This window comes from Lytechinus variegatus, chromosome 2 (genome assembly GCF_018143015.1).
Source record: "Lytechinus variegatus isolate NC3 chromosome 2, Lvar_3.0, whole genome shotgun sequence".
Classification (NCBI taxonomy): Eukaryota; Metazoa; Echinodermata; class Echinoidea; order Temnopleuroida; family Toxopneustidae; genus Lytechinus; species Lytechinus variegatus.
In genome coordinates, this window is record NC_054741.1 from 17,735,665 (window position 1) to 17,751,748 (window position 16,084).

Sequence of the window (16,084 nt, forward strand, 5' to 3'; positions counted from 1 at the left end):
TTTGTAATCTTTTATTAACCAAAATGGCCTTATCAAATGTTTCACTCTTGTCCATTTTCAGACGTGCTACCTCAAAACTGCACCTTTTAGATAATTTTTACTTTAGGGGATTCACCAAGCATGATATCATCTTCGGGGATTTCCCAAACTTTTCCACATTTATATTTTTGGTTTAAAATTACTTAACATATTATTGCAAAATATATATTTTAAAATAGTATGAATAATTTTTTGAAAATAATAGAATATTGACTAGCATTAGTTGTAAATTTAAAATTCACTCGAAGAAATTGAGTGTTACTGGATATTTATTTTACAGATCGGCAACATTGGCTTGCAGGGGGATTTCCAATTGTCTAGAAGTACGTCATGTCTAGTACTACTATTTTCGGGGATTTTCAAGAAGTATTTATGTCATGGTGAGTCCTAAGTTTCAGAGGAAGATTTAATTCAAACATAGATACATTTTTTTCTCAGATTGATGTTGAATTCGCCTAATAATTCAAGACAATAATGCCAATCTCCACACGATCAATACATGATAATAGATGAGTGGGACTGTGGTCAGTCGGCAGTTTAGGGGGGATATGCGCGTAGCGTAGACCTCAGTCATTGTAGGCCTACTTGCGCACAAAAAATGGGACTACGGTACTCTAGCTGAATTTTATTGATATTTCACACACACACAAAATCATTTGATATTGCTCATGGCTCTTATTATTCTGTATTTCTGCTAGACAGCTGGCAGCCGTCTGTTTCGAGGAGTTTTTTAACATTTAAAAAAAAAATTTCTCCTCGTACACAGACGGCTCGCTATCGTGCAGCTAGACAGCTGGCAGCCGTCTGTTTCGAGGAGATTTTTAACTTTTTTTTATATTCTCCTCGTACACAGACGGCTCGCTATCGTGCAGCCACCATTAGAGGACTTGCAACACAAAATCCCCCCGTCGGGGCTTTTCATTTTTTGCCTTTAATTAATAAAAATTTTGAAAATTAACGTGACCAAAATGCAAATTTATATTCCCTCTTGGCATTAATTGCCAAGAAACGGAGAAAAATGAAGTTAAAAGGAACAGAAACAGTGACTTACCTCGGCTGTCCCGCAAATTCAAATCCCCATTTTGTCCGATCTTAAGTACATAAACATATGGCTATTGAGTCCCCTGTACAGATCGCGTTTGAACTTCGGTCTCTGTATTTGGTGAGTGAAGCCAACGAAGTTCAGCTGAACAACCAACAAAACAGAGGCCGAAGCTTTTGGTCTATCGTGCAGCCACCATTAGGGGACTTGCAATGCAAAATACCCCCGTCGGGGCTCTTCAATTTTTGTCTTTAATGAATAAAAAAATTGACAATTATTGCGATCAAAATGCAAATTAATATTTCCTCTTGGCATTAATTGCCAAAAAACGGAGAAAATAAAGTCAAAAGGAACAAAAACAGTAACTTACCTCGGCTGTCACGCAAATTCACTTCCCCGTTTTGTCCGATCTTATTCTTAAGTACATAAACATATGGCCATTGAGTCCCCTGTACAGATCGCACTAGAAACTTCGGTCTCATTTATTTGGTGAGAGAAGCCAACAGAGTTCAGCTGAACAACCAACATAACAGAGACCTAAGCTTTTGGTCTATATTTCTGCATGCTGTAAGGAATAAAAATCCACATGTATGAGACAAACCTGACAAACTAATATTTAATAAAACAATAAGCTAACAAAAGGGCACTAGTATTCAACCCGTTTTGAGAGTTTCCTCAAATAGACTCTATAGAGAAATATAGAATTTACCTGAATTTCAGACCCGTCTTATTTCAAAGAGCAAATGCTGGTTATTCTTTTTCCGTTATTTTTTTCTTCAACCAGTCGACTGTTTGCGCGGGCGATCGAATTATACGGCAAGGGTTTTTGGCACTAGTTAGTATTCAATCCCTCGGCACTTGTATTCAACCTAGCGATGAAAGATGGCCCTCTGTTTGTCAATTTGCCCTTGTCCCATCCGAATATGGACTAGACCATTTGAGATGAGACCAAACAGGGAATTAATAGAAGCCAGAGACTTACATAGATCTAGATGGATTTAGTTTAGCTATCTCAACCCTTTTGATATTTGCTATCTAGACACTAGGTTGAATACTAGTGCCATTCAGTGTAAAAGGCCATCGCCGCATAATTCGATCCTCCGCGCATACAGTCGACAGATTGATAAAGAAAATACTGACAACAGATTACCCTGGAAATAACAAAGGTATGAAATTAAGATAGATTCCATATTTCTAAGTATTTTGGGGAATATGTCAAAATCTTTGAATTATGCCGGGTTGAATACTAGTGCCCTTACGTACTGCCCCGGTTTGGGCGTCAGATATTTTTTGCCGTTCTCTTCCTCTCTTACCACAGCACATTGATACCCGCCGGGGCCTGGGGCCCGTTTCTCAACAACTGGACAAGTTATATTATCCACGAACCACATAGTTGGTTCCAATCTTACGAAATCCGTCTCACGAAAGTTTTCCTACTCCTAACCTTAGCTAGAATGCTTTGAATTGATATTGATGCTATTGGTAGAAAGAGCTAAGAGTAGACAAGACGTAGCTTAGTCACAAAATAGCATGATTTTCAAAAAGCAAACTTGTGATAAAACTGCAATTATTGGGATGAATTTGGAAACGCATCTAATCAAAATGATAGCAGAAGCAAAATATGCATCATAATTCATATACTTAAAACATGAAGACTGGAGCATTCGATTGCTTAGAAAATTAAATTATGAATAATTCATTTCATGACTAAAAAATCACATGTGGATGTTGAGATGGGTACCCCCGGGATATCAAATTTTAATAGTTTCCGGAAGTGAACTGTAATGGTTTTCTTTGTAGAATGATGATAATTGTATGTCTTTTTAAGATTCCAAACATCGAAATATAGTGTACATGTAGGCCTAACATAAATTGATTAATTCTTCAGATACCAAAACATCAGGGGACAGGGGCCCGTTTCTCAACACCGTCATAAGTCTAACTTCTTGACTAAATCGAAGATAGATAGTGAGCTACTTGTCCGCTAACTGTTTCACAAAGCCCTCTTTACCAAGATCGGGAACAACAACCTGAGTACTAAATATTAATGACACCTCCTAACCTGTCATAACTTCTATCTTAATGACGTAGAGGCATCACTTGGGTAGACTATGACATGCAAAAAGTGCCTAGAAATTTTAAAATCATAATCCTACGTAATCAATCATAGAGGTTGAAATTACATCACAAAACAAGTGGGTTAATGCGTTCAATGATAATTGTAATACAAAGAAACTATAAAAACTGTTGGTAAAACGCCACAAAAGCATTCATTTTTAAATAGTAAAATGATTTAATCGATAAAGATTCTACCACATCAGGCCATCCACAACTGAACTCATATTTGTTGTTTTCAGACCCCTTAACAGTTGAATAAATTCTTTCTCTAGTTTATGCATATAATTTGTCAAATATTGTATGTTTCGATATCGATGATTAGAAATGTTTTGTTGTACTATTTTTTGATTACGTTTGGAACCATTAAAAACCGTATAATTATCATAATTTTACAAAGAAAACCGTTATGATGGTTTACTTTCATAAACTATTAAAATGGGATATCCCGGGGGTACCCATCTCAACGTCCACAAGTGATTTTTGTCTCACCTGCGAAGCAGAGTGAGACTATAGGCGCCGCTTTTCCGACGGCGGCGGTGGCGGCGGCGGCGGCGGCGACGGCGGCGGCGGCGTCAACATCAAATCTTAACCTGAGGTTAAGTTTTTGAAATGACATCATAACTTAGAAAGTATATGGACCTAGTTCATGAAACTTGGCCATAAGGTTAATCAAGTATTACTGAACATCCTATTAAAGTTTCATGCCACATGACCAAGGTCAAAGGTCATTTAGGGTCAATGAACTTAGACCATGTTGGAGGAATCAACATCGAAATCTTAACCTGAGGTTAAGTTTTTGAAATGTCATCATAACTTAGAAAATATATGGACCTAGTTCATGAAACTTGGACATAAGGTTAATCAAGTATCACTGAACATCCTGCATGAGTTTCACGTCACATGACCAAGGTCAAAGGTCATTTAGGGTCAATGAACTTTGGCCGAATTGGGGATATCTGTTGAATTCCCATCATAACTTTGAAAGTTTATGGATCTGATTCATGAAACTTGGACATAATAGTAATCAAGCATCACTGAATATTTTGTGCAAGTTTCAGGTCTCATGATTAAGGTCAAAGGTCATTTAGGGTCAATGAACTTTGGCCGAATTTGGTGTATCAGTTGAATTACCATCAAAACTTTGAAAGTTTATGGATCTGATTCATGAAACTTGTACATAAGAGTAATCAAGTATCACTGAACATTCTGTGCGAGTTTCAGGTCACATGATCAAGGTCAAAGGTCATGTAAGGTCAATGAACTTTGGCCATGTTGGGGTTTTTTGTTGAATAACCATCATATCTCTGTAAGTTTATTGGTCTAGTTCATAAAAAGTGGACATAAGAGTAACCATGTATCACTGAACATCTTGTGCGAGTTCGAGTAGTATTCAAAGTCAGCACTGCTGCTATATTGAACCGCGTGATGCAGGTGAGACGGCCAGAGGCATTCCACTTGTTTAGTCATGAAATGAATTATTCATGATTTAATTTTTTCTGCTATTGAATGCTCCAGTCTTCATGGTCTAAGTATGTATGATGCAGGGTGACCAGATTTCACGAAATGAAATACGGGACAATCGACAAGAAAGATCAACAAAGAAGGCTTGTGAAAAAATATAAAGAATTGGAAGGCATCGAGGGTGAACGAAAGAATGAAGGAGAGAAAGAAAAGATGAAAGAAAATGGATGACTTAAGAAAAAATAAAAATAAAAAAAAGTAAAAGAAAGTTAGAATAAAAGAAGGATGAAAGAAAGAATAAAAGAGAAAAAAAGGTTTCATTCATTCTTTGAATTGAATATAGAAAGAAAGAAAGAAAAAGAAATGAAGGGAATTAAGATGAATAAATGTGACAAAATAAAGGAGAGAAAGAAACAAAGAAAGTAAGAAAAAAGGAGGAGGAAGGAGACGGAAAGGAAGGAAAGAAGGAAGGAAGGGAGGGAGATGAAGAATAAGGGGAAAGAATTAGAAGGAAAAAATAAAATAAAGAATGAATGAATGAAAGGAGGAAAAAGAGGAAAGAAAGAATTTAAAAAATAATGATGGAAGGAGAGAAAGAACGAAAAGAAAAAGGAGAGGAATTAAGGGAGAAGGAAGCAAACAAAAGTTATTGGAAAGAAAGAATGAAGGAAATGAAAAGGAAATTCTATAAAGAAGGAATGAAAGACAAATTAACACAGAGAGAAAGGATCTGGAAAGAAAGATAGGAAATAAAGAGTGGAACAAAAAGGGCAAGTAGCATGGATAGAAGCCTTTAGAAGGATGAAAAAAGAAGGATAGAATAGAAAGAAAGAGGAAAAAGTCCAAACTTCAAGAAAACAAAAACAATCCAATCATCGAACAAAAATCATAATGATATTCAGAGGTTTTATAAATATATTTTAAAAATTTTAACAAACTAAAATGTTTCAGAAATTAATGAAATTTCAAAGTGAACATTGTCAAAATTAAAAGCAAGATGAAACATCGCGACATCATACACAACAAGACTCAAAACGAAAGCTGAAACAACTAGATCTAGTTATGAAAACTCAATAACTTAATAACTTATGTACATCTCCAAATCAGCAATATGAGAATCCATAATAACTTTATAATTATAAAAATTTCCCCCCGATTTTGTGATTATTTTGGTGGAAAAATTGTTTAGCATGTCATTGTTTGCACCACTGACAATCTGCTCCAAACGTACAGCTAGTAGCTTGCCTCACACAGGAGGCCAGTTCGTTTGCAATGTGCATGGGTTAGCAAGAAAATCACCACAGAACTTGCAAAAGTTTACAGTTATCGATTTTATTGCTGTCTCTGCTTCATCACCTGTTGGTTATTTGATGAAAATTCGTCACTTTTAAATGTGTTAATTACAATTTGTTCAATATTTTGAAACACGGGACAAATAGGCGTCCCGGGAAGGGTTTGTTGGGACGCCGGGACAAAGGGGCAAAATACGGGACGATCCTGGGAAATACGGGACGTCTGGTCACCCTGGTATGATGCATAATTCACCTATTATTTTGAAAAGATTATTTCCTAATTTATCACAATATTTGCAATTTTGTTATAATTTTTCTTTTTGAAAATTATGCTATTTGGTGACTAAGGCTACGTCTCGTCTGCTCTTTTTACCGATAGTATCAATATCAAGTTATTCTAGTTAGGAAGCCTTTCGAGAAACAGGTTTAGTGAGATTGGAACTAACTCCGTGGTTGGTGGATAAAGATATGACTAACTTGTCCATGTGTTGAGAAACGGGCCCTAGTTGCAAAAAATTTGTACTATAAAAATTTCTGGCAAATTTTTTCCCATTTTTTTAATGTGTAATTTTCAATGGCATAATTTAGTTTTTTAGAGTTTTTGTTTATTTGCCAGAGTTTTTCATGGCAAAAGTTTTATGCAACGGGCCCAAGATTTGATGAATTCTATGCATAAATTAGAGATACAATTTACGGTAATCAAAATGTTGATAAGAGTCTGAAAACAACTAATATGAGTCCAGTTATGGATGGCCTGAAGTGGTAGAATCTTTATCGATTCAATTATTATACTATTTTAAAATGAATTATTTTGTGGCATTTTAACAATGGTGTTTATAGTTTCTGTGCATCACTTATTGCATCAATTATTGAATGATCTATTACACTTGTTTTTTGCAATGTAATTTCAACCTCTATGATTTATAATGTAAGATTGTAATTATCAAATTCTGAGGCACTTTTTACTGTCTTAGTCATACCTGTCATACCCACGTGATGCCAATACGTCATTAAGAAAGAAGTTATGACAGGTTCGGACTTTGGAGATGTCATCAATATTTAGTCAAGTTGTTGTCCCCATTCTTGGCAAAGAGGGCTTCGTGAAACAGTTGGCGGACAAGGAGCTCATTATCTCCGATTTAGTCAAGAAGTTAGACTTATGATGGTGTTGAGAAACGAGCCTCAGTTATAAGAGCTAGAAAGGGTGACAAAAATGAAGTGTGGACTATGAAAAGAAAGTGTATGCAAAGTGATTTGCATCATTTGAAATGGTATTAATCTTTACAATGGCCAGCCCTTTCATCTATGTTTCCTCTCCATTTTTTAGCCCTTTCCTCTCCGATTTCTAGCCCTTTTCTCTCCATTCAAGCTATTCATATCTTACTATCAATTCATCCTTTTGTCTCTGTTTTCTGCCGTTTTATGCAATGCATATCACACTATTGTTCGCCTAACCCAGACAACGCCAGGGCAAAGCACGGGCGCCCAGAGCCTCACCATACATATTGGATTTTCTCAAGTAAAGGCAGTGGTACCAAAATAATACCTGAAAACACCCCACCCCCCAAAAAAAAGAAATAAAAGAAATGCACCCATCTCAATTCTATCAATGTTTGTCCACAGGCTCCATTTTAATGAGATGGTTGCAGGAGCTATGGTTATTGTTTGCCCTTTTCTCTCTGTTTTCTCTTGATTTTATGCTATGCATATCACACTATCAGTTCGCAAGGCTGTTTTCTCTCTGTATTGTTGCTCCTCTTACCGGATCCCTGTCTCTTCAATTCACCGGTTTTTTTTGCCGTTTTCACAAGGAATAAGTAGCCTGAAAATGGTACTGAACAGCAGTGGCACAGGTTTATGTAGGAAATTTAATGTAGCCGGGGTTTTTGGCCATTTTCGTCTCACCTGCATAGTAGAGTGACACTATAGGCGCTGCTTTTCTGACGGCGACGGCGGCGTCAACACCAAATCTTATTAAACCGAAGGTTAAGTTTTTGAAATGACAGCATACATGTAACTTACAAAGTTTATGGACCTAGTTCATTAAACTTGACCATAAGGTTAATCGAGTATTACTAAACATCCTGCCTGAGTTTCATGTCACATGACCAAGGTCAAAGGGGTCATTCCATGCAAATTCACCCAATGAAAGTGCAATTTTGCACCCGACCCTCTCGGAATTTGTTGTAAATTGGTACACATAAAATTCACCATGGCCCACGCACAAAACAAAAAAAATTAGTCACTTCGGTCCGTCGGTTCTCGCGCTACGGCCCTCCCTTTTCTCCTTGTTTTGACAAAAATGGGCGTGACCTTCAACTTTCGATGGCCATTGCGTCGTAACATGTTGACCAATTTTCACGAAACTGGTACCAATCAAAAGGAAATTCAGAGAGGAATCTAAAACATGCATCAAATAATGTATTGGAGCGATTTATAAGGTCGTGACCCTTGACCTTGAATTTGACCCCTGGACAAATAATTTTTTGACTTGATTTTCATGTATGTTAATTATTTGTATGATATTGACAAAATATTTTAAAACCAATGATGATATTTTATTTCTTCACCTTTTAAAACTCTTCCAAAGATACCATGAAATTTCACTCTAGTCCCACATACTGATATTCATGTTAGTAAAGTGTTCACCAGTTACATGATTTCTTCCAATCTTAAAGGGGAAGTTCACCCTGACAAAAAGTTCATTGTAAAAATAGCAGAAAAAATAATAAAAAATATTGCCGAAGGTTTGAGAAAAATTCATCAAATAATTAAAAAGTTATTAGAATTTCAATTATTTGATTTGTGACGTCATATGCGAGCAGCATTCCTACATAGCGAATGGTAAAAAATCAATGAAATGTCATTTTCTCAGAAAATTGAAAATGGTTTTCACTGTAACTTTTGTATATCAATAGACAAATCTTTTCACACCCGATCATGAAAAGAAACTAAAATTAAATCATCAGGAGCCATACAAAATTTGAATTTCATACATTTTATATTACATAACACATGGGGCAGCTGCTCGTTTATGACGTCACAAATCCAGAATTTTAAACTCTAATAACTTTCTTACTCTTTAACGGATTTTCCTCAAACCTTCACCAATATTTTTTACTATTTTTTCTGCTATTTTTACAACAAAGTTTTCTTCAGGGTGAACTTCCCCTTTAAGTCACAATATGCAAACACATGATAAGAAATTAAGCTCATCAGTTCACAAATGAAACATTTATGCTCATGAATAGGTATCTGTTTAGGCATTTTGATGTACAGCAATTATGGGAGCCTTAAATAAGCAAATACTCAACAATTTGATGATAAAAGTAAACACTTTACTAACAAGAATATATATATACATATATATATATATATATGATATATATTGCTGAACATCAAAATGCCTAAACGCATACCTATTAATGAGCATTAATGTTTCGTTTGTGAACTGATGAGCTTAATTACTTTTCATGTGTTTGCATACTGTGACTTAAGATTGGAAGAAATCATGTAACTTGTGAACACTTTACTAACATGAATATCAGTATGTGGGACTAGAGTGAAATTTCATGGTATCTTTGGAAGAGTTTTAAAAGGTGAAGAAATAAAATATCATCATTGGTTTTAACATATTTTGTCAATATCATACAAATAATTAACATACACGAAAATCAAGTCAAAAATTATTTGTCCGGGGGTCAAATTCAAGGTCAAAGTAAAGGTCAAGGGTCATTACCTTATAAATCGCTCCAAGACATTATGCATGTTTTGGATTCCTCTCTGAATTTCCTATTACATGGTACCAGTTTCGTGAAAATTGGTCAACACGTTAGGACGCAATGACCATTGGAAGTTGAAGGTCACGCCCATTTTCGTCAAAACAAGGAGAAAAGGGTGGGCCGTAGCGCGAGAACCGACGGACCGATTTGACTAATTTTTTTTGTTCTGTGCTTGGGCCATGGTGAATTTTATGTGTACCAATTTACAATGAATTCTGAGGTGGTCGGGTGCAACCACTGGGTGAATCCAGATGGAATGACCCAAAGGTCATTTAGGGTCAATGAACTTAGACCATGTTGGGAGAATCAATATCTAAATCTTAACCTATGGTTAAGCTTTTGAAATGTCATCATAACTTAGAAAATATGTGGACCTAGTTCATGAAACTTAGACATAAGGTTAATCAAGTATCACTGAACATCCTACACGAGTTTCATGTCACATGACCAAGGTCAAAGGTCATTTAGGGTCAATGACCTTTGGCCGAATCAGGGGTATCTTTTGAACTACCATCATAACTTTGAAAGTTTAAGGATCTGATTCATGAAACTTAAACATAATAGTAATCAAGTATCACTGAACATCTTGTGCGCATTTTGGGTCATATGACCAAGGTCAAAGGTCAATGAACTTTGGCAGAATTGGGGGTATCTTTTGAATTACCATTATAACTTTGAAAGTTTAAGGATCTGATTCATGAAACTTAAACATAATAGTAATCAAGTATCACTGAACATCCTTTGCGAGTTTCAGTTCACATGATCAAGGTCAAAGGTCATTTGAGGTCAATGAACTTTTGCCATGCTGGGGGTATTTGTTGAATTACCATCATATCTCTGTAAGTGTATTGGTCTAGTTCATAAGACGTGGAAATAAGAGTAACCAAGTATCACTGAACATCTTTTGCGAGTTATAGTAGTTTTCAAAGTCAGCACTGCTGCTATATTGAATTGCGTGATGCAGGTGAGACCGTTAGAGGCATTCCACTTGTTTTTGTCTCACCTGCGAAGCAAAGTGAGACTATAGGCGCCGCTTTTCCGATGGCGGCGGGGGCGTCAACATCAAATCTTAACCTGAGGTTAAGTTTTTGAAATGACGTCATAACTTAGAAAGTATATGGACCTAGTTAATAAAACTTGGCCATAATTTTAATCAAGTATTACTGAACATCCTATTAGAGTTTCATGTCACATGACCAAGGTCAAAGGTCATTTAGGGTCAATGAATTTAGACCATGTTGGAGGAATCAACATCGAAATCTTAACCTGAGGTTAAGTTTTTGAAATGTCATCATAACTTAGAAAATGTATGGACCTAGTTCATGAAACTTGGACATAAGGTTAATCAAGTATCACTGAACATCCTGCATGAGTTTCACGTCACATGACCAAGGTCAAAGGTCATTTAGAGTCAATGAACTTTGGCCGAATTGGGGATATCTGTTGAATTCCCATCATAACTTTGAAAGTTTATGGATCTGATTCATGAAACTTGGACGTAATAGTAATCAAGCATCACTGAAAATTTTGTGCAAGTTTCAGGTCTCATGATTAAGGTCAAAGGTCATTTAGGGTCAATGAACTTTGGCCGAATCGGGGGTATCTTTTGAATTACCATCATAACTTTGAAAGTTTATTGGTCTAGTTCATTAAACTTGGACATTAGAGTAATAAAGTATTACTGAACATCCTGTGCGCGTTTCAGGTCACATGACCAAGGTCAAAGGTCAATGAACTTTGGCCGAATTGGGTGTATCTGTTGAATTACCATCATTACTTAGAAAGTTTATGGATCTGATTCATGAAACTTGGACGTAATAGTAATCAAGCATCACTGAAAATTTTGTGCAAGTTTCAGGTCTCATGATTAAGGTCAAAGGTCATTTAGGGTCAATGAACTTTGGCCGAATCGGGGGTATCTTTTGAATTACCATCATAACTTTGAAAGTTTATTGGTCTAGTTCATTAAACTTGGACATTAGAGTAATAAAGTATTACTGAACATCTTGTGCGCGTTTCAGGTCACATGACCAAGGTCAAAGGTCAATGAACTTTGGCCGAATTGGGTGTATCTGTTGAATTACCATCATTACTTAGAAAGTTTATGGATCTGATTCATGAAACTTGCACATAAGAGTAATCAAGTATCACTGAACATCCTGTTCGAGTTTCAGGTCACATGATCAAGGTCAAAGGTCATGTAAGGTCAATGAACTTTGGCCATGTTGGGGTTTTTTGTTGAATAACCATCATATCTCTGTAAGTTTATTGGTCTAGTTCATAAAAAGTGGACATAAGAGTAACCATGTATCACTGAACATCTTGTGCGAGTTAGAGTAGTTTTCAAAGTCAGCACTGCTGCTATATTGAACTGCGTGATGCAGGTGAGACGGCCAGAGGCATTCCACTTGTTTCTAAAAAAGTTGCCCTTTTATCGCCCTTTTGTAGCCATTTTTCAAAATGGGGAAAAAACTGCAACTTTTAATTTTTCATTGGATATAACACACGAAACAGCGACAAATAGGCAAAACAAATTCAGTAGTTCACTGTGATCCATGTCCCTTGAAATCAAAAATAATCCTGAAATTGACAATGTTGCTTTCTGAAGTACTCTCAAATTTCTTTTTTTGTTTTCAAAATTCTGTAATAAAATGATAATAATATGATGAATTTGTATGATGCAGCCAGCTACTGCAATTTGTAATGTTTAGTTCATTTTCAACATAACAAATGCAATATCTACATACAATTTTTTCAATTCATAACTGAATTTTATTTTTAAAGAAAGAGTAAGAGTCAAATCCAGGCATTGCTTCAGAAGTTTGCTCTAACCCAGCACATTGACTACAAGCACTTGATAGCAGAATTGGTTGTTCTAATTAAAAGGCTATAAACTGCTGTTCTTCAGAAATTCTTTACCTCTGCTTGATATTTCTATTTAGTCTGTACTTGAACCAAATTAAGAATTTGCATAGTTCAAGAACCTAGAAATAATCCGACTCATTATGGAGGGCCCTACACATAGCATTCATACCATATATTTTTACTTTTTGCATCTAAGAAGGAACCACATTCTCAGATTTCCAAGTATGTAATACACAATCCTTGGAATATATTCTGATAACTCTCTGTTGGTGAATATATAACTCTCAATTACTGATAACTCTCAATTGGTGAATTGTAAAAGTGCAAATATCTTCTTTCATTTTTTTTTTTGGGGGGGGGGCAGGAGGGAATTGGAATTCTGTTATACTTGTTTGTCAATGTTCTGATGAGCTGTCTTTCTACTGGGCCTCATCATGTTAATACATTTTTATCTTCTTTTTAGGCAAGAGTGAACACACAGAATCATTTGAAAGATGGAATCAGAGAAGCAAGATCAGAATCTAGTTGCCTCCTTATTCTAACCCATCGCTGGCAGTACCATAGAAACTGTACTTGAGGTGGTATTCTGACATTATGGCTAAGTCTTCAAAACGCGTTCCCAGAGACGAGTACAAGTATGTCATGCTCATTTGTGACAAGGAGGTGGCATATAATACCAATTCAAGAACAATATTGAATAGTAGTCGATCAGCACGTCAAAGGCTACTAAGAGGAACGCTTCTTCGTTTGTCACCATCAAAGCAACCCTACTCTGATGGGTCCTGGAAGATACATGTCTCATCATTGGATGATGACAATATGGACTTGGACTGCTACCGCTCTGATATTTCTCCATTGAATGAACCTGAGAAAGATTTACTCATTGCTGTAACATCAAGAGAGGAGAGATATAAATTGTACGCATTCGAAAAAGACACCTTTGCTTTTGGTTTGGTCTGCAATTTAGATGATTGGGTTCTTGTTAAAGTGAGATTAGAGGGAGACCAGGTAGATGTCGCTGGGGTCATAAGATACAGAGGAATACTCCCTAACGAGAGAGGGATTCATTTTGGAGTTGAGCTTGAGGTAATTATTTAAATATACAGTATGTTAAAGACCCAGACCGAAGCCAAAAGTATATATATGTTTGTGAAAGATTTTATCCATGTAACAAAATTAAATAATTAAAAAGGTGCTTCTTGGGTAACTTTGAAAATACTCCCTGCTACAAGGAGAAAAGTAGAATGATAAGAAACAGATTCATTAAAATGGTCTAGGAAGGAAGAGGATAGGACAAAAGGGTCCTTTGTCAGTTTTTACACATTTTAAAGGTAAATGCTAGTTTTGGTAATGATATCAAAATGAGTTTGTACAGAATCCAATGAAATGACCACCAAAGTGTCTGTTTGTATAAATAAAACGCATGTGCCAAAGGATTCTGGAAGAAATTGTGTAATTGCTGAGAAATCAGCAAATAAGCACAGGATTTGGGTCCGACGCTCTAAGCAATAATTATACATTGTTCCACGTGCGCTTTTCTGTGTTGGGGATCTTCGGTGTGAACATTTTTCAGCATAGATTTCAAGATTTCACAAAGTTCAGTTAATGTAACTGTACCAGATCTAGGTCCTCGATGATATACTGACAAGCCTTGTTTTACAGACTTTCTCATGAAATCAGTGTTTACTGCAACTACTGGAATTTCTCTTTAATGCTCTTCAATATTGCAAAAGTTGAATTTTGTGTGGATCAAAGTTAACGAAATTGGGTTTGTTGAAATATCTCCCAGTGAAAGGATCTCACAACAATAGAAATTAGAAAAGTCTCTCTTTTTTTTTATAAGGTATGGTTCTGAGCTTCAATATTTCTTAATTTGTTGAAAAAAAATCTTGCAATACCTGGTAATTTCACAAAGGACAAGCCTGTAGTGATCCTTGAACATTTCCTCTCGTTGTTTGTTATTCTCAGGAATACAGGGGAGCAGGAACCACAGATGGAACGTTCAGGAACCGTCAGTTTTTCGCTTGCCAAGAAGACTGTGGTGTGTTTGTTCCCATTACCAAAATCAAGAAACGCTACAGAGACTATGACAGATCCGTCAGATATTACAGAAAGAATGTCTTGGAAGTTGACTCGGCTTTCAGTCCTAGTGACTTTCATCTCAACCAGAGGGTACATGTATTCACTGATGAAATGAAGGAGGGTCGTGTCATATACTGTGGAAGACCCACTGGTGCCAGCCAAGACTATGTGGGAATTGAATTAGTAAGAAGAACAAGTTTATACACCCATGCATTGACGTTTATCTGACTTATTTGACTCATTGTTTGCAAAGAATTTTGAATGTATTCTTTAAAATATCCATTTTTAACTTGTCATCTTGCATTTGTCATTTCATTGGAAAGTTCAAATGTATTTCCATTATTGAAAGGTTGTATTACTGTTTAAATCACATGACTGACAAATTTGTGAAAAGTTTGATATTTTGAAAATATTGTCATTTTCTTTTTCTCTTTTGTACATGAGAAGCACCAGTGATAGACCAAATACATTCTATTCTCTACATGCACTTCTGTTTTCCCTTTATTGGTAGTGTTTTGTGAGCACATAGTACTTATTTACAATGTATTTTAATACAGATTGAAGCTTTTATATTCAATCATTTTAGTACAGATTGAAGTTTTTATTTTTGATTCAAGGTGATATTATCACACGGTACCATTTCGATGTCAAGAGAAGTCATTGTTATCAATTTTCTATAAGGAAATTGATAAAAGGAAACCAAAAGTATGTGCTGTCACAGAGATAATAACACAGGCGTTAGCTTATCTCCACTACACAGTGCTATAAAAAAGTTAAATCATACATTCAGGTTTCTTTGTTCATTTTCTAGGATAATTCCGTTGAAGCATCGATGAGAAGCGATGGGACATACAGAAGTGTGACTCTCTTTCATCCTCAGAAACCTGAACAAACAATCTTATGTCCCAAATTAAGTGTGTTTCCTGTGGACACTCCAGATCAACCAGGGATTCTAAAACAGTATTCTGCAGGTAGGTAGTTTCTGTAAATAAGAAGATAACATTTTTCATTATCTTAAATGTGTTACAGTATTTCAAAATTGATGATATAATTGTAGTTGAGGTTTTAAGTTGCAATCCACTTGGCAAATTCCACACAAAATGTCCAATAGCCAGAATTATAAAATGTCTACAATGCTACAATGATTAATTTGGTATCAAACAAAAGAGATTATACATTATGTCTTACCAAGCCTGAAGCTCAATTATATGGATGTGATTTTGTTTTTATGATTACAAATTTGGGCAAAAAAAAGGAATTTCGAATATGTTTTTGCTCAGTTTCTTCGCCGAAAACTATTATTATCTCAAGAGGTGGGGGACCTATTGCTTCAAAGTTAGGAACCTATCCAAATTTTGGTGAAATAATTACCGAAATCCATTGAAGTATAATTTTATTGCAAA

General features: G+C 35.8%; 1 protein-coding gene across 2 annotated transcripts in view; it reads left to right on the forward strand.

Moving 5' to 3' along the window:
• The first annotated feature begins 316 nt into the window (after positions 1 to 316).
• LOC121407476 overlaps positions 317 to 16,084 on the forward strand; it is a 53,328-nt gene continuing 37,560 nt past the window's right edge. For both annotated transcript variants that reach the window (XM_041598566.1, XM_041598568.1), the window contains exons 1-4: positions 317 to 419; positions 13,063 to 13,685; positions 14,568 to 14,864; positions 15,493 to 15,652. In XM_041598566.1, the coding sequence (XP_041454500.1) occupies positions 13,194 to 13,685; positions 14,568 to 14,864; positions 15,493 to 15,652 (949 nt within the window). In that variant the 5' untranslated portion in view covers positions 317 to 419; positions 13,063 to 13,193. The remainder of the gene's footprint in view (positions 420 to 13,062; positions 13,686 to 14,567; positions 14,865 to 15,492; positions 15,653 to 16,084) is intronic.